This window comes from Geotrypetes seraphini, chromosome 12 (genome assembly GCF_902459505.1).
Source record: "Geotrypetes seraphini chromosome 12, aGeoSer1.1, whole genome shotgun sequence".
NCBI lineage: Eukaryota > Metazoa > Chordata > Amphibia > Gymnophiona > Dermophiidae > Geotrypetes > Geotrypetes seraphini.
Genome location: NC_047095.1, coordinates 30,957,063 through 30,975,544, shown reverse-complemented (window position 1 = coordinate 30,975,544; position 18,482 = coordinate 30,957,063). Strand labels below are relative to the sequence as shown.

At 44.1% G+C, this 18,482-nt stretch overlaps 1 protein-coding gene across 1 annotated transcript in view; it reads left to right on the top strand.

Moving 5' to 3' along the window:
- Positions 1 to 18,482, top strand: part of WDR63 (WD repeat domain 63) — a 155,766-nt gene that overhangs the window by 73,192 nt on the left and 64,092 nt on the right. Inside the window, exons 11-12 of the mRNA XM_033917020.1 lie at positions 1,983 to 2,072; positions 5,343 to 5,423. Coding sequence (XP_033772911.1) covers positions 1,983 to 2,072; positions 5,343 to 5,423 — 171 coding nt within the window. The remainder of the gene's footprint in view (positions 1 to 1,982; positions 2,073 to 5,342; positions 5,424 to 18,482) is intronic.

Here is an 18,482-nt window from a genome sequence, read left to right as displayed (position 1 = left end):
AAGTTCCTCTGGATCTAAGATATAGGATATTCAGCAAATCCTTTTCCTCTTCATGTGCAGCACTGACCTTTTAACTCAATAAAGGCCAGATTAATATTAATATACCCTAGGGAGGCTCAAGCCATAACTCACAAGCGATCCTCAACCTACTTAATGCTGCACACCATGTCTATAAAGTTCTGTCCAATACACATATAAACACATCCTTTGCTTTTTGTTTATTTGTTTGTCAAAAGTATATGCTACAGCCTTTTCTAAGAGATAGTTATTGTTCCCTCTTATTAATTGTCCAGTACATCACTGAATCCTTTAGTTGTTATGAATGAGCACATGCCATTCTTAGAATGTTCAGCCACTTTCAAATTTCTATATTCATTCCATATTCAGGAAACATCCATCCTTCCAAACTCAAAGCTTCAGGAGAAGAAAATATTTCTTTAAATATCCATTCAAACAAATAACTAAAACCATTTATACTAATATAGGAAGAACATATGCCAAATCCTTGTTTAAGAATCCATAGGCAGATCATACTGACTCAAAAATTCCTTTAGCTTAACTGCCTCATCAAAATTATGAGTTTTATTTTCAAAAGTCACTCTCATTGTTGCCGGATACATCAGCCCATATCTTGCCCCTAATGATCTCAATTGAGGGCGCATATCCAAGAGCTGCTTCCTTTTGTATGCAGTGGCTTTTGCAAAATCCGGTACTATAAAGACTTTGGAATCCTGGCATTTCAAATCCTTATTTTCTTTAGCCAGTTTTATGATTTCTACCACCTGCTGGTATCTAAGCATCTTGAAAATCAGCGGCCAGGGGCCCTTTTGACTAGGTAACCTTTTTGATGGAATTCGGTGCGCCCTTTCAATTTCCAACGGATAAGGATTTTTCAATGGCAAAATTTTTGGCAGAAAGTTCAACAAAAACGCTATAGGGTCACTTTCTACACCTTCTGGTACCCCAATCAAACGTAAATTATTCCTTCTTTCTCTATTAGATACATCTTCAAGATCTTTTCTTAATATTTCAATTTCCTTGTGATCTTTTTTACATATGAGAATCTCTGCCTCCATTTTCTCAGCACACTTCTCTAACTGCTCTATTTTGAAATCAGCTGCCTGCATTCTCTTCGTTAGGATTTCCACTTCTTCCTTAAGGTCTTTAATGTTTTTAGCACTTTCTAACACAATTTCTTTAATAGCTTGTAATTCTTTCATCAAATCCCTGTTTTCAATGTCCTCCACCGGCAAGGGGACCGTTTACGGGGATACCGACTCTAGCTTTGAGCGTTTTACACTTCCCACTCCTCCTCCCGCCGCCGAACTGTTCTTACTATGTTTGCCCGAAGCCATAACTAATCCGAAATCACTTTTACAACCCGACTTACACCACTTTACAACCTTTTTTTTTTTTCCCAATATTAGCCTTTCTTCATGGAGCCTCACATTCACCCGTCCATCTTAGAATTCTGCGAAGCCACACCCCCTAGCCCATATTGTTTTGAAAATGCCCCTGATTTTATCTCTGTTAATGCTTCAATTTGATTTCTTTCTTTTTCCAGTTTCTCTGGGATTCTTCCTTATATTGTAACACCTTTACTGAAGCTCATGTATCGCAATACCATTACAGAAGCTCATGAGAACCGCTCTACATTGACTCCCCAGTCATTAGTAGCGGTATAGCAGCTTACAATAAACAATATTGCTGGAGACTTGGAATTACAATAGAATGCATTATCAATTTTCTTTTTTTTGATTACTTAAATAAGTGTTTGTACTTTCTGTTATGTTGAATGGTTCAATAAATATAAAGTAAAAAGAAGTCATTTGTTCCACTATAAAACCAATGGAGAGAAAACACAAAGATAAAAAGAAGCATGTTATGTTGCACACACCAGATCTGGGGGTGCTCTAGGCTTGTGCTATATTATCAGGATGAAGGACTGATTGTTCTCAGATCATTGTTCTTTCTTTCTGCAGCTGATACTTGAATGTCCTGATGACATTCTCTGCTTTCAGTTTTGTCCAAGTAATCCCAATATCATAGCTGGAGGCTGTATAAATGGACAGGTACTGCTTTTTCTTTCATTTGTCTGCATTTTTGTTGTTTTATTCAGAACTCTTTTTGATTTTTGCATTGTGAACAGTGGCATAGTAAGGGGGGGGCCAGGGTGTGGACTGCCCTGGAGCCATCTTTGTGGGGGTACCAGCACCTCTCTGTCCCTCCCCCCATGTATCCCTTTAAATGTTCGCCGGCATGAATAGCATCCTCCACCTGCTGCTTACACTGATCTCGGCTCCCTATTGACGTCACAAGTTCTTGTTTATTTGTTTGGACAGAGACATGCTCCCTCTCTACCCCCTACTGCAGGGGTGTCCAATGTCGGTCCTCAAGGGCCACAGTCCAGTCGGATTTTCAGGATTTCCCCAATTAATATACATGAGGTATATTTGCATGCACTGCTTTCATTGTATGCTAATAGATCTCATGCATATTCATTGGGGAAATCCTGAAAACCCGACTGGATTGCGGCCCTCGAGGACCGACATTGGACACCCCTGCCCTACTGGGTTTGATTGCAGCTCCTTTAAAAAAATCTGGAGCTATCTCATTAATTTAAAGAAGACCCAGCCTGCTCTCTGAAAATATCCCTTAAACTAACAGCCTGCTTCGCACCGCAACGAGGCAGAGGGAGCACATACACCATGTGGACCCTTTTAAAAACACGGTTGAAAACTATGACTCAGCAATGCCCTTTAGTATGTTTGGGACCATCTAAGCTGCTTCTGAGAGGTTTTATCACCAGAGGAGTAAATGGTATGATAAAATGATTTTTTTTTTAACCTGCCCCTAAGCATTAGCAAGTGTTAGTTTTCTCAAGAAAGCCAGAGAGCAAGCTATGCTCTCTGTTATCTGTCAAGCACAAAATAGCAGCATTGATAAGACAAAGTAGGGTTACCATATGACTCCAGAAAAAGGAGGACAGATTGAGACATCCAGGTTTTACTTCAAATGAAAGCAATGGAAGTAAAACCTGAATGTCTCAATCCATCCTCCTTTTTCTGGAGCCATATGATAACCCTAGAAAGGCAACTGGATTTTAACAAGTATCCTATATCAGCCTTGCATTCCAGAACACTACAGAAAAAAAAACCATCAGATGCCTGTTTGACTTTACCAGAACAAACCATTTTGCTGAAAATGAATACTTCTCCAAAGGGCCTTCCAGTCCCAGCCATACATACTTTAGGGACAGACCACACAGCTGTGGCAGGCCAGCTTTGATCTTCTAAATCCCCACTCCAATGTGATGACACACACTAACCCCAATTATCTGTTGAAACCAGTTTTCAAGTACACAGACAGTTGCTCCCTCTTTAACCCCCTGCCCCCCAGCCCATGCAGCCTCTCTTCCAGCTGACGGCAGCAGGTCCTGCACGCTGCCAGTGGCTGACCCAGAAGCCTTCCCTCTAAAATGAAATGCAAACACATCACAAGGAAGGCTTCAGGGTCAGCCGTCAGCATTGTGTAAGAGTCGCTGCCGGCAGCCTGTAGCTCTGGGTGGATGGGCTTGAGCCCATACTGGGCGGGCCAGGCCTGTCTAGGCCCACCCATGGCTATGGCCCTGGTACGTAGGCATGTTAAGGAATAGGTTTGGGGCAGAGCACAGGCAGTGTGACAATTTATATGCACTGTGTATAAAATATCCATATATATGCATGCTTTATGCACAAACATTTATGCCTGTTCCCAAAAAGGCCTAAATGTCTGTGGCTTATTTCTGTCATTCTGTCCTTAGTATTCTGTGATATGAAAATGTTTTGCCCCTTCCAGGTTCCCAATGTCACCCTAATCTTCTGATGTTTAGTAGGGTTGCATTTCAATTAAAATTTTAATCGCAATTAATCACACAAAGGTATGTTATTTTTTTCCCCCTTACTGTGATATAAGAAACTGCAGTAGGGGAAAATAAAACTAAACATAACTTTATTTGTGTGATTTATCATGATTACAAAGATTAATCAAAATGCAGACCTAAAAAAATTAAAGAACGAAAAGATAAGAAATACGTAATACAAATTGAAAACAATTTGTAAAGAATCTAAAACAGCATGCAAAGTAGCTGTAAACAGCCTTATAGATTTCACAGTCTATTTCAGAAAGGCAAGCCTAATCTTTAAACATAGTGTCATAGTAGTCAAAGGGAACACATAGCACTGTTTTTACATTATTATGTCATTTATTTAAGGAACAAATGGGCATGTTTACTAAAAGGCATTTAGATTTTAGGGAATGTTAACAGCAAATCTAGTGCTTTTCTTCTAAGGGTATTTTTTATACAGGTAGTAATATAGTCAATAGTGTGCAGTAACTGCTAGGATTTAATGGGGGAACAGTGAGCAGCTCCTGTTCAGGAGGCGCTAAGTTATCTCAGTTGTTATCTAGTGCACTTTACCCAGAAAATACTAGCAGTATGTTTCCATACCCATGCCATGCCTATACCCCACCTTCTTCCAGGAAAAATCTCTACAGCGAGACTACCACATGATGTCATGGCAGCCATTTTGAAAATGCCGCTGCTAGATGCAGGAGCAAGTGTTTACTCCTTGCCCCCCCCCCCCGCCCTTGCCTCCACTGGACCAAGATCAGCATTCTAAAGTAGGCCCGGGAGGAGGGGGGTTCTATCCAGATGAGGCAGTAAGGTTTGGAGGGATGTTCCAGGGGTGAGATAGATTCTGAATGTTGCAGACTGAGGGGGGGAGGGAAAGAGGGGGCTCTTTTGAAGAGCAGATGGGGGCTCCAAAAACCTTTTAAATAGCTATCTAGGCGCAACTGATATTCATCTGGGGTCCACATAAGTATCATATGCAGGCCCTGTCTGAATATCGGCCAGGGCTCACAAAAGTTCTGAGGGCTAGCAGTGGGGTGATTAGCCCTGGATATTCGGTGCTGGGGCCTGCACATGGACAGGCACTGAATATCCAAGGATAATTTAGCCAACCATGGTCAGCGTTTTAAAAAAGTGCTGACTGCTACCAGCCGAATATTATCCCAATGGTGTTTAAAGCATCAAGATAAAAACTTTTGTTGTTGTTTTATTTTTTAAAAAGCAGCATGTTGCAAAAAAAAGCATTAGTAAATAGTCCCTTTGAGATTGATAGGGTCCATCAATAAACAATATGTATTAACATGGACTAGACTTTCTTTTAAAATCTTGGGCCTCCAAGCCATGAAGTATTTGCATTGTGATTTGCTATTATGTATGTTATAAAAGTTTTGTTTTACATCTTAATTTAAATAATGAAGTATTCTTCATTTACCGCCTCTTCTCCTTTTAGGTTGTGTTATGGGATATTTCTAACTATGAAGAAAAATTGCACAGTACCAAACCAACTAGAAGCAAGAACTTACCCATTGTGGTTAGTTGTGTATAGACAATGAAGGATGAAAGAAATTTACTTTAGTTTATGCCTTTTGGGGGCAATGCTCCAAGCCATTTACCCGAATAATGAGGAATTTGCCTGGGTAAATTGTCTATCTTAAAACTGCTCTCATTCAAGGGTGTTAAGCACTTAGGCCCTGATTCTATAAACAGCCTCTAAAACATAGGTGCCAAGGAACACGATGCTTATCGCCTGTCAATCTTAAGTTGGGCGTCATACTTAGGCGCCAGTAGGCACCCTAACCTTAGGTGCTCCCTATTTATACCAGAGTTTTCTTGACCTAAATACTAGTGCCTAAGTACAGTTTAAGTATCTATACCCAAGATCTGCCCATGATCCACTTCTAACCACACCCACTGTCTGGTAGGTGCCTTGGACTAGGCACCTACTTGAAAGTCCTAGGTTCTTATTGAGTTAAATGCCACCCAATTAATTTTAATTTAAGCTAATTATGAGTTGCCAATTATTGGAGCCAATTATTTTTATTTAGTTACTAGGATTTATTTGCTGCCCTTTTGAAGGAATTCACTCAAGGCGGTGTACAGCAAGAATAAGTCAAACATAAGCAATAGACAATTACAACAGTAAAAATATTTAAATTGTAATCAAAGTATTAAGCTTTTTAAATAATTCATGCTGGGTTTTACTAAACAATGCTAGAAGTTTTTAGCGTGAGCTGGCAAGGTAAATGCTCTGACACTCATAGGAATTCTATGAGCATCAGAGTAAAACTCTCTACGCCGTTTAGTAAAAGGAGCCCTAAGTTAGGTGCCTAGATCAGCAAGGCGCACCAATCTAGGTGCCTAAGTTTAGGCATCTTTTATAGAATCGGTGACTTAATGTACAGTTATCAAAATAGAGAAAGAAATCTCTCCACTAAAACAATAGAGACAATCTGCCTGAAGAAGGAGGTCGGGAGACTGCAGATTCGAGTACAGGAACTGGAGGGACTGTGCACCATAGAGGAGCAGTGCTGGGAAAATGAAGACACCACCAAAGAGGACCACATCACGGAACAAGTCAGAGAGCTCGAGAAGTTCATCGAGGAGGCTTGCAGGATGGTGGAGGCACAGGACGACCAGCTCATCAGGAGAGAATTAACAGTCGGACGACAAAATCCAACAGACACCATGGAAGTAGGGCCTGGCGGGGAAACTGGACAGGCAGATGAGGAGAAGACCCAACAGAACCCGGAAGAAGGACTAGGTGACTGCACCACTGACACAGACCTGAGACCGGAGAGACAGTTGAGGAAGGGGAGATCTGCCATCGTAGTAGGAGACTCAATCCTGAGAGGAGTGGACAGTCACATAGCCGGAGGGAGAGAGGACCGACTAGTGACATGTCTCCCCGGGGCAAGAACGAAGGACGTCATCAACAAAATTGAAAGGATCCTGGAAGGGGCCGAGACAGAGGAGACAGCTGTAGTAATCCATGTTGGAACCAACGACATCAGCAGGAAGGACTACAACAGGACTGCACTAACTGATCAGTTCAGGATCCTGGGGAGGAAACTGAAACTGAGGGCATGCAAGATAGCCTTCTCGGAGATCCTGCCAGTACCGAGAGCGGACACACGGAGGCAGAGTGAGCTACAAGCAATAAACGGTTGGCTCAGGAGATGGTGCGAGGAGGAGGGTTTCCTTTTTGTTCGGAACTGGACAACTTTCTTGGGAAAGAATAAACTCTACAGGAGAGACGGGCTGCACCTGAGCACGACTGGGACGAGGATGCTGGCACGCAACGTCCAGAGCATCATAGACTTGGCTTTAAACTAAGGAAACATAGAAACATAGAAACATAGAAACATGACGGCAGATAAGGGCCATAGCCCATCAAGTCTGCCCACACTATTTACCCACCCTCTTAAATCTACTGACCCCCTAAAGAATAATTGTAATTATACTGTCACTCTACTGACCCGCTCATTCAGTCCTAGTGACCCTATCCCTTGTAATTATACTGTCACTCTACTGACCCGCTCATTCAGTCCTAGTGACCCTATCCCTTGGCATGACCTCATAGGGATCCCACATAGGTATCCCATTTGTTCTTGAAGTCTGAGATGCTGCGTGCCTCGACCACCTGCACTGGAAGCTCGTTCCAATGCTCAATCACTCTCTCCGTGAAGAAGTATTTCCTGGTGTCTCCACGAAACTTCCCTCCCCTGAGCTTGAGCGGATGTCCTCTTGTGGTCGAGGGTCCCCTGAGAAGAAAGATATCATCTTCCACCTCTACCCGTCCCGTGATGTACTTAAATGTCTCAATCATGTCTCCCCTCTCCCTACGCTCCTCGAGAGTGTAGAGCTGCAATTTGCTCAGTCTTTCTTCGTACGGGAAACCTTTTAGCCCCGAGACCATCCTGGTGGCCATCCGCTGAACCGATTCAACTCTGAGCACATCCTTACGGTAATGTGGCCTCCAGAATTGAACACAGTATTCCAGATGCGGTCTCACCATGGCTCTGTACAGTGGCATCATGACTTCAGGTTTCCTGTTGACGAAGCTTCTCTTGATACAGCCTATCATTTGCCGTGCTTTAGATGAAGCCTTCTCCACTTGAGTGGCTGCTTTCATGTCAGCACTGATGATTACTCCTAAGTCTCGTTCTGCCGTAGTCCTTGCTAAAGTTTCTCCATTCAGGGTGTAAGTTCTGCAAGGATTTCCATTTCCGAGATGCATGACCTTGGCGTTGAAGCCCAGCTGCCAGATCAAGGACCAACTTTCTAAAGTACGCAGGTCTTGCTCCATAGCATCCTGAAGATTATAGCCGTTTACTACATTGCATAGTTTGGCGTCATCAGCGAATAAGGTTACCTTGCCTTGGAGCCCTTGAGTCAGATCCCTAATGAATATGTTGAAGAGGAGTGGGCCCAGGACCGAACCCTGTGGTACTCCGCTGGTCACCTCTGACATTTTAGAAAGGGTACCGTTGACCACCACCCTCTGAAGTCTGCCACTAAGCCAATCTTTAACCCATGCAGTTAGAGTCTGTCCTAATCCCATAGAATTCATCTTGTTCAGCAGCCTGCGGTGTGGGACGCTGTCAAACGCTTTGCTGAAGTCCAGGTACACGACGTCCAAGGACTCTCCTGAGTCTAGTCTTCTTGTTACCCAGTCAAAGAAGCTTATTAGATTGGACTGGCATGACCTACCCTTGGTGAATCCATGTTGGCTGGGATCCCGGAGATTTCCCTCGTTCAGGATCGTATCTAATTTATACTTAATTAGTGTTTCCATGAGTTTGCACACTATTGAGGTGAGGCTTACCGGTCTATAGTTCGCAGCCTCAGCCTTGCAACCCTTTTTATGTAGAGGAACGACATTGGCTGTTTTCCAGTCCAACGGAACTTTCCCCGTACTTAATGAGAGATTGAAGAGCACCGCCAACGGTTCTGCCAGGAAGGGGGGAAAGCCGACAGTCAATCTGACACATCGGACAAATGTATCAAAAAAGGATACTGAGCAAGGACATTGTACAAGAGGGCATGGACATTGTAAAAGAGGGCATGGGACTGAGTGGGAATTTTGGAAAAAGGACTTAAGGAAGCAATACAAGGGCCTAGGGCCAGGGACATTGAGCAAGGACATTGTAAAAAAGGGATTGGGGCTGAGTGGGAATTTTTGGGAAAAGGACCTAAGGACGCAATGCAGAGGACCAGGGCCAAGGACATTGAACAAGGGCACTGTAAAAGTGGGCTCAGGACTGAGTTGGAATTTTTGAAAAAGGACCTAAGAATAGATCGCAAGAGTCTAGGGCACAAATGTCTTTGATAAGCAGGACTAAAAGAGAACAAAGGATCCCAGAGGGACAATCAAAAATGGGGAAACAGGCTGAGGAGGAAACAGATACACCACAGGAGGAGGATGACGAAGACGAGGCTTGGGGACTAGCAACTTACGAGGGGGACGCCAGGAATGCCAAACCACGAAGAAAACCAGCAAGAAAGGTGAACAACCGGGACTTACATTGCTTGTACACTAACGCTAGGAGCCTAGGGGCTAAAATGGGAGAGCTGGAGGTATTAGCCTGCAAAAAGGGCCTAGACATAATCGGAGTCACAGAAACGTGGTGGACTGAAGACAATAAATGGGATGTGGCCTTACCAGGGTTCAAACTCTACAGGAGAGATAGGTCACACAAAAAGGGTGGAGGAATAGCGCTATATATAAAAGATTCCATACATTCAACCAGGATGGAAACAACAGAAAGGGCGGATGACTTGGAATCATTATGGGTTAAACTACCAGGAGGAGCAGGAATAGACATAAAATTGGGTCTGTACTATCGCCCACCTGGACAATCGGAAGAAATCGACCAGGACCTGGAGGCCGAACTGAGGCAGTTATGCAAAAGCGGAAGCGTGGTGGTGATGGGGGACTTCAACTACCCGGGAATAGACTGGAGCATCGGGCACTCAAACTGTACAAGGGAGACCAAATTCATGGAAGTCACGAGGGACTGTTTCATGGAACAGCTGGTCACGGAACCAACACGGGGAGATGCCATTCTTGACCTAATCTTCAACGGACTAGGGGGACCCGCTAAGGAGGTGGCGGTACTAGCCCCACTAGGAAACAGCGATCACAACACGATCCAGTACAGGCTAGAAATTGGACCATCAAAGGTGAAAAGAACCACAACGACAGCACTCAACTTCAAAAAAGGGAATTATGATGCCATGAGGAAAATGGTGGGAAAGAAACTCATCGATACCACAAGGAAGATAGAGTCCGTAGAAAAAGCCTGGACCTTATTCAAGGGCACAGTGCATGAAGCACAAAACCTGTGCGTCCCCAAGTTCAGGAAAGGGTGCAAGAAAAATAGAACAAAAAACCCAGTGTGGATAACAAATGCAGTGAAAAAGGCAATAAACGATAAGAAGGCATCATTCAAAAAATGGAAAAAGGACCGGACAGAAGACAACCAAAAGGAGCATAAAAGACACCAAAAGGAGTGTCACCGAGTGGTTAGGAAAGCAAAAAGAGAATATGAAGAAAGACTGGCAGGGGAAGCAACAAACTTCAAATCATTCTTCAGGTATGTCAAGGGGAAGCAACCAGCTAGGGAGGAAGTAGGACCCTTGGATGATGGAGACAGAAAGGGAGTGGTAAAAGAGGAAAAGGAGATAGCGGACAGGTTAAACGAGTTCTTTACGTCAGTTTTCACAATGGAGGACACAACCAACATTCCGGAACCCGAGGAGATCGGAAAAGGAGATCAGGATGAAAATCTGGTCCAACTAGAGGTGAGCAAGATGGATGTCCTCAGGCAGATAGACAGGCTAAAGTGCGACAAATCGCCAGGTCCGGACGGCATTCACCCTAGGGTACTCAAGGAACTAAGGAACGAAATAGCTGAGCCACTTAGACAAATATGCAACCTATCCCTAAAAACTGGAGAGATCCCAGAGGACTGGAAAATAGCAAATGTCACGCCCATCTTCAAGAAAGGCTCAAGGGGAGACCCAGGAAACTACAGGCCGGTGAGCTTGACCTCGGTCCCGGGAAAGATGATGGAAGCGCTGATTAAAGACAGCATTTGGGAACACATCGAAAAAAATGGGCAGCTAAAGTCGAGCCAACATGGCTTCTGCAAGGGCAGGTCATGCCTCACGAACTTATTATACTTCTTTGAGGGGGTGAGCAGCCAGGTGGATAGAGGGGAATCCATAGACATCATTTACCTCGACTTCCAAAAAGCCTTCGACAAGGTACCACACGAAAGACTGCTAAGGAAGCTATGGAACCACGGGGTGCAAGGGGAGGTCTACCGATGGATCAAAAACTGGCTGGCAGACAGGAAACAGAGGGTTGGAGTAAAGGGCCATTACTCAGATTGGCAAAGGGTCACGAGCAGAGTTCCACAGGGGTCGGTGCTGGGACCGCTCCTGTTCAATATATTTATTAACGACCTGGAGGCGGGAACAAAATGTGAGGTTATTAAATTTGCAGATGACACTAAACTATACAGCAGGGTCGTAACCATGGAGGACTGCGAAGACCTTCAAAAAGATCTGACAACACTGGAAGAGTGGGCCAAAAAGTGGCAAATGAGCTTCAACATAGGGAAATGCAAGGTCATGCATATTGGGAAAAAGAACCCGATGTTCACTTACAAGATGGGGGGATCACCGTTAGGGGTGAGCAACCTTGAAAGAGACCTGGGAGTGATGGTGGACACAACATTGAAGGCGTCGGCGCAGTGCGCCACAGCCTCAAGGAAAGCGAACAAAATGTTGGATATGTAGAAGCTGTGAAGGACTGCTTCATGGAGCAACTAGTCAAAGAACCGACGCGAGGGGGTACTACTCTTGACCTCATCCTACATGGATTAGGGGGGCCTGCAAGAGGGGTAGAAGTGGGAGGACCACTAGGCAACAGTGATCACAACACGATCAGATTCACATTAGAAAGAGGGACACCCATAGTTAGGAGGACCGCAACAACTGCGCTGAACTTCAAGAAAGGGAACTACGCTGCTATGAGGGAAATGGTGGGGAGGAAGCTCAGAAACATCTTTAGGATGGAGACTGTGGGAAGCGCCTGGACCCTATTTAGGGACACCCTGCAGGAAGCACAGAGAATGTACGTCCCCAATTTCAGGAAAGGCTGCAAGAACAAGCGATCAAAGGACCCGGTTTGGATGTCAATAGAAGTAAAGAGGGCGATAAAGGACAAAAAAGTATCTTTCCGGAGATGGAAAGAGGACCCAACAGAGGAAAATCGCCAGGCGCACAGGAAATGCCAAAAGGAATGCCACCGGGAGGTTAGAAAAGCAAAAGAGAAATACGAAGAGGGGCTGGCCAAGGAGGCGAAAAACTTCAAGGCATTCTTCAGTTACGTTAAGGGGAAGCGACCAGCGAGAGAGGAGGTAGGGCCGTTGGACGATGGGGACAGGAAGGGAGTGATTAAGGAGGATAAAGAGGTAGCTGAGAGGTTGAACACATTCTTCTCGTCGGTTTTCACGAGCGAAGACACATCTAATATACCGGACTCAGAGGAGCTCATGAGTGGGGAACAGGCTGAAAAATTAGAGCACATAGAGGTAAGTAGGGAGGATGTCCTCAAACAGTTGGACAGGTTAAAATGCGGCAAATCACCGGGCCCGGACGGGATCCACCCAAGGGTGCTGAAAGAACTAAGACAGGAAATAGCGGGCACAATCCAACATGTTTGCAACCTATCCTTGAAAACTGGTGAGGTGCCAGAGGACTGGAAATTGGCAAATGTCACACCGATCTTCAAGAAGGGATCGAGGGGTGACCCCGGGAACTACAGGCCGGTGAGCCTGACTTCAATAATAGGGAAGATGGTGGAAGCTATGATCAAGGACGGCATTTGCGAGCACATCGAGAGGAATGGCCTACTGAGAACAAGCCAGCACGGATTCTGTAAGGGAAGGTCGTGCCTAACGAACCTTCTGTACTTCTTTGAGGGAATAAGCAGTCGGATGGACAATGGGGAGCCCATAGACATCATTTACCTCGACTTTCAAAAGGCTTTCGACAAGGTGCCACATGAAAGGCTACTTAAGAAACTGTGGAGCCACGGGGTGGGAGGGGATGTGCACAGATGGATCAAGCACTGGCTGTCGGGTAGACTGTAGAGGGTTGGAGTAAAGGGCCAATATTCTGACTGGCGGGGAGTCACAAGCGGTGTGCCACAGGGATCGGTGCTGGGGCCTTTACTCTTTAACATATTCATCAATGACCTGGAAAAGGAGGCAAAGTGTGAGGTTATAAAATTCGCAGACGATACCAAAATGTGCGGCAGAGTTAGGACCAGGGAGGAGTGTGAGGACCTACAAAGGGACCTGGACAAGCTGGAAGACTGGGCAAACAAATGGCAAATGCGCTTCAACGTGGACAAATGCAAGGTCATGCATATAGGGAAAAAGAACCCGTTGCTCAACTACAAATTGGGGGGGTATTGTTGGGAGACAGCAGACTCGAGAGAGACTTGGGTGTGCTGGTGGATGCATCACTGAAGCCATCTGCACAGTGCGCAGCAGCCTCGAAAAAAGCCAACAGGATGCTGGGCATCATAAAGAAGGGCATAACAACCAGAACACGGGAAGTCATCATGCCATTGTATCGAGCGATGGTGCGTCCGCATCTGAAATACTGCGTTCAGTATTGGTCGCCGCACCTCAAGAAGGACATGGCGGTACTTGAGAGAGTCCAAAGGAGAGCAACAAAAATGGTAAAAGGGCTGGAACACTGCTCATACGCCGAGAGGCTGGATAGGCTGGGGCTCTTCTCTCTGGAGAAAAGGAGACTCAGGGGAGATATGATAGAGACCTTCAAGATCATGAGGGGCATAGAGAGGGTGGATAGGGACAGATTCTTCAGACTGAAGGGGACAGCAAATACGAGGGGGCATTCTGAGAAACTGAAGGGAGACAGGTTCAAAACAAATGCAAGGAAGTTCTCTTTCACCCAAAGGGTCGTGGACACTTGGAATGCGCTACCGGAGGAAATGATCAGGCAGAGTACGGTACAGGGATTCAAGCAGGGATTGGATGGATTCCTGAGGGATAGAGGGATCGTGGGGTACTGAGTAAACCAACCTGGTCGTGCATGTGCAAGACCGGAGGGCTAGGACTTCGATAGGAGGGCAGAACTTAAATGGGAAACCAAGGTGGCAGGGGAGCCCCTTCTGATGATTCAGACAGGCCTTGACCTGTTTTTGGCCACCGCGGGAGCGGACTGCTGGGCAGGATGGACCTGTGGTCTGACCCGGCAGAGGCACTGCTTATGTTCTTATGTTCTTATCATTAAGAAAGGTATCACAACCAGGATGAAGGAAGTCATCCTGCCACTGAATTGTGCAATGGTGCGCCCGCACCTGAAGTACTGTGTCCAGTACTGGTCGCTGTACCTCAAGAAAGACATGGAGGTACTTGAGAGAGTCCAGAGAAGAGCAACTAAGCTAATAAATGGGGGACCTCTCATATACTGACAGACTGAAAAAGCTGGGGCTTTTCTCCCTGGAAAAGCGACGACTCAGGGGAGACATGATAGAAACCTTCAAGATCATGAAGGGCATAGAAAAAGTGGACAGGGACAGATTTTTCAAACTAAGGGGAACCACAAGTACAAGGGGGCACTCGGAGAAATTGAAAGGTTTAGAACAAACGCCAGGAAATTCTTTTTCACCCAGAGGGTGGTGGATACATGGAACGCGCTGCCGGAGGATGTGATAGGCAGAAGTACGCTACAGGGCTTCAAAGAAGGTCTGGATAGGTACCTAGAGGACAAAGGGATTGAGGGGTACAGATAGGAGTAGAGGTAAGGTTATAGGGACAGGATTAGAGGTAAATTATAAAATTAGTCAGAGACCACTGTTCAGGCAGTGGGCCTGATGGGCCGCTGCGGGAGCGGACCGCTGGGCAGGATGGACCTCTGGTCTGCCCCAGCGGAGGCAACTTCTTATGTTCTTATGTTCTTAATCTAAATAATGAAAGGTGGTGAGAGTATACACATTCTTATATAGGAAGAAAAAGCCTCAGTGCACAACTGTCAATTTTGTATCTCGCTCACTATTAAGGGACTGATTCTCATTCATCGGCAAAAAAACCTCTCAATAATGCAAAAGTAATTCTCATTAAATGTAATAGCATACATTTTGCAGGCTGAGTATATAAATATGCAAATAAGCAAGCACTTAACTTAATAAGCCCAATGAGAGGCCCGTTTCATTAATTGCTTCTTCAGGGGATTTAGCGTGCTGCAACCTCTTAAACACTTTGTGCTAGTTTACCTTTTTCCACTCATTAAGGAGCTGGTTTTCAAAAAAGATAAACATCCAAAAAGTAGCATAAAGAGAGATAGACATTTTGATTTTCAAACCCTTTGAATTTGCTGTTTTTGAAACCTATTTGCTAGATGGATATCTATGCTGTTCATCTGTAATTCATCTAAATCACAGAGGCATGGAGTGGGTGGGATTAGGACAGGCTTATGACTAATCAAATATTTAAGAATACATCCAAGGAACAATTTGGACGTCTGGGGCTAGACCTGTTTTAACAATGAATAAATGCCAAAACGTTGCCTAAACTGACCAGATGACTCTCCACACTCTCCCAGTGGTCATTGACCCTCCTCCCATCCCCTAAAGATGTAAATGAAACATGCCTGCCTGTTTGACATTTTCAGATGTTCTGGGTAGTCCTAGAAGAGCAGCAAGCAGGTTCCTGGAGTAGCCTAGTGGGCGATGTAGTTAACCATAGAGATGGGGACTCAGGCCATACTCCACTCTAGCCACTGCAGTTATGGTGGAATATATGAGCCTTCCAAACCCCATCTTAATCCCACTGTACTCACATCTAGGTGTCACCTGCATGCATAAGAGCTATTGGTGTGGTATACAGTTGGGTACAGTGGGTTTTGGGTGAGTTTTAGAGGGCTCACCAGACAGTATAAGGGGGCTATGGTGAGATCCTGGGACTTTACCTGGGACTTTATGTGAGGTTCACTGCAATGTTTATGTTTATTAAGACCTTTATATACCGCATAACAGCCTAAAAGGATCTAAGCGGTTTACAATACACAATTCATATTCATCAAGAAAAGAACTCCATAAAAATAGAAAAAGAAAGATTAAGAAAAAAAGTTTAAAAGTTTTTTTGGGGGGGTTTCATAAAATATCATAGCAAATATCTCAACAGTAACAATTCTAATAGTAAAACAATAAAACAAAGATCACAGTCCCAAACTCTGTTCTAAGTTGAGAAAGCCAATTGGAAAAAATGTGCTTTTAAATGCCTTTTAAAATTTATATATGATTCTTCTTTTCTCAAGTCTATGGGCAGATTATTCCATGACCGTGGAACTAAATTTTAAAAAATGCACAATCTCTAGTTGATGCAAGATGTGCCTTCAAAATATGAGGAACGACTACCCTATTGTCATTCAGAGATCGTAATAAACGCCTCCTCAAATCCCCACCTAAAACAAGATCCCTTACTGAAAGGATCTCTTTTATTTTACTAAATTTCTAAGACAGTTAGGCAAAGACTTGCCTGTCAAACTTGAAGCTGATTCTGCCTACAGTGCTTAATATCTAGAGGCCTTAGATTATGATGAGTCTCCTAAGGATCTTCTCAAGCTACCTCTGCATGGTATTCTCAAAGAGACACAAGAATTGGGAAACGCTCCCAGAAAACTTGATTCTCTGTATAAAATAATGTCTTCTCCAGGTTTTGATAAGCCACAACTTCAACACCAATCTTTGGTAGTGGAGTCAACTCTGAAAAAATCTTTTCCATCAAAGGTCTACACCTCAGTCCCACCGAGATGTGAAGGGCACACTATGGACAAATTTGGACATTTCCTTTATCAGAATTCCATGTTGGCAAACAGGGTCCTTAATTACAATTTTTATATCTCCTACTATGTAAAGCACCTTGTTAAAAAATTGCATTCTTTTGATTGCAAAAATATATTCTTTCTCAACATCTGCAGGAATTTCACAATATCTTTCATACGCTGTCCCTTGCTAGACGATTTATAGCAAAATCTGTTTATGTTGCTTTTGAATTATCATCTAGAGCTTCAGCTATGTCAGTGACGATGGACATCAATCTTCAAGACAGAATGACTAATAGTCCCAGTTTGGGAGATTAACTTTTTGGTGATTCTATTGAAAATGCTACACAAAAACTCACAGACCATAAAAACCATTGGGATGCTTTGTTTAAAACCAAGTCTAAACCTCCTTTAATCTCTAGACATTTCAAACCTTCTTCCTCTTATCAGAGGCATTACTCAACAAAACCTGCTGCACCTCATATGCCTCAACAGAAGAAGCAAAAGCAACAGCGTCCACATAAGTCTCAACCAACAGCTTCTCAGAAACCTGCTCAGTCTTTTTGACAGGCTCATGGAGAGCATAGCTGCTATTTCTCTTTCTCAGCATCTATCCCAGCCAATCGGAAGCCGACTCCAGCTTTATTATCCACGCTGGGAATTAATAACAAAAGACCTTTGAGTTCTAAAAGTCATTCAAGAAGGATACTCTCTTCATTTTGATACTATACCTCCAGATAATCCTCCAAGAGAGTCCTCTTTCGACCATCAGCAGACATCCATCCTTCTTTGGGAGATAGAATTTTTATTTCTTCTGAACACAATAGAAAAATTTCCACCTGTTCAGAGGAATTGGGGTTTTTACTCCCAGTATTTTCTTACCCCGAAGAAGAAGGAAGGTCTACATCCAATCTTATACCTTAGGGGCCTGAACAAATTTCTGGTAAAGGAAAAGTTTTGCATGTTATCTTTAGCGACTCTATATCCCCTCTTAGATTGGAACGACTGACTATGCTCTCTGGTTCTAAAAGAAGCCTACACTCACATTTCAGTTCATCCAGCCTACAGGAAGTATCTCAGGTTTCAAGTGGAGCATTGCCATTTTCAGTATAAAGTCCTACTATTCAGCCTTGCATCCTGTCCCAGAGTATTCACCAAGTGCCTGGTAGTAGTAGCAGTAGTGTTACAAGCCCAAGGTCTTCAAGTGTTTCCTTATCTCAACGAATGATTGATAAAAGACGCCACATCTCAAGGGGTATTTGCAGCCACAAATCCACAATTCTCTTGCTTCAGCAGTTGGGATTTGAAGTCAATTTTCCCAAATCTCAACTTCAACCTTAGACACTGCAGTTCATAGGAGCTTTGCTCAACATCATTCATCTCAGAGCGTTTCCCCCTTCAGCAAAGACAAGACAATTTGATTCACCTTTGCACTCAGGTTTGTCACCTTCCATCAATCTCGGCCAGATGGTTGATGATGCTACTGGGCCACATGGCCTTCTGATATGTACAGACAATCAGGTAGTAATATATTACATAAACAAGCACAGATGAACAGGTTCTCTCATTCTCTGTCAGGAGGCCCAGAAGATTTGGCATTGGGCCATTGCTCGCAACATATTTCTCAAAGCAATTTACATTTAAGAAGAAAAGAACACTCTCGCAGACAAGCTTTACAGGTTCCTATGGCCTCACAAGTGGATGCTCAACTTTTACATCA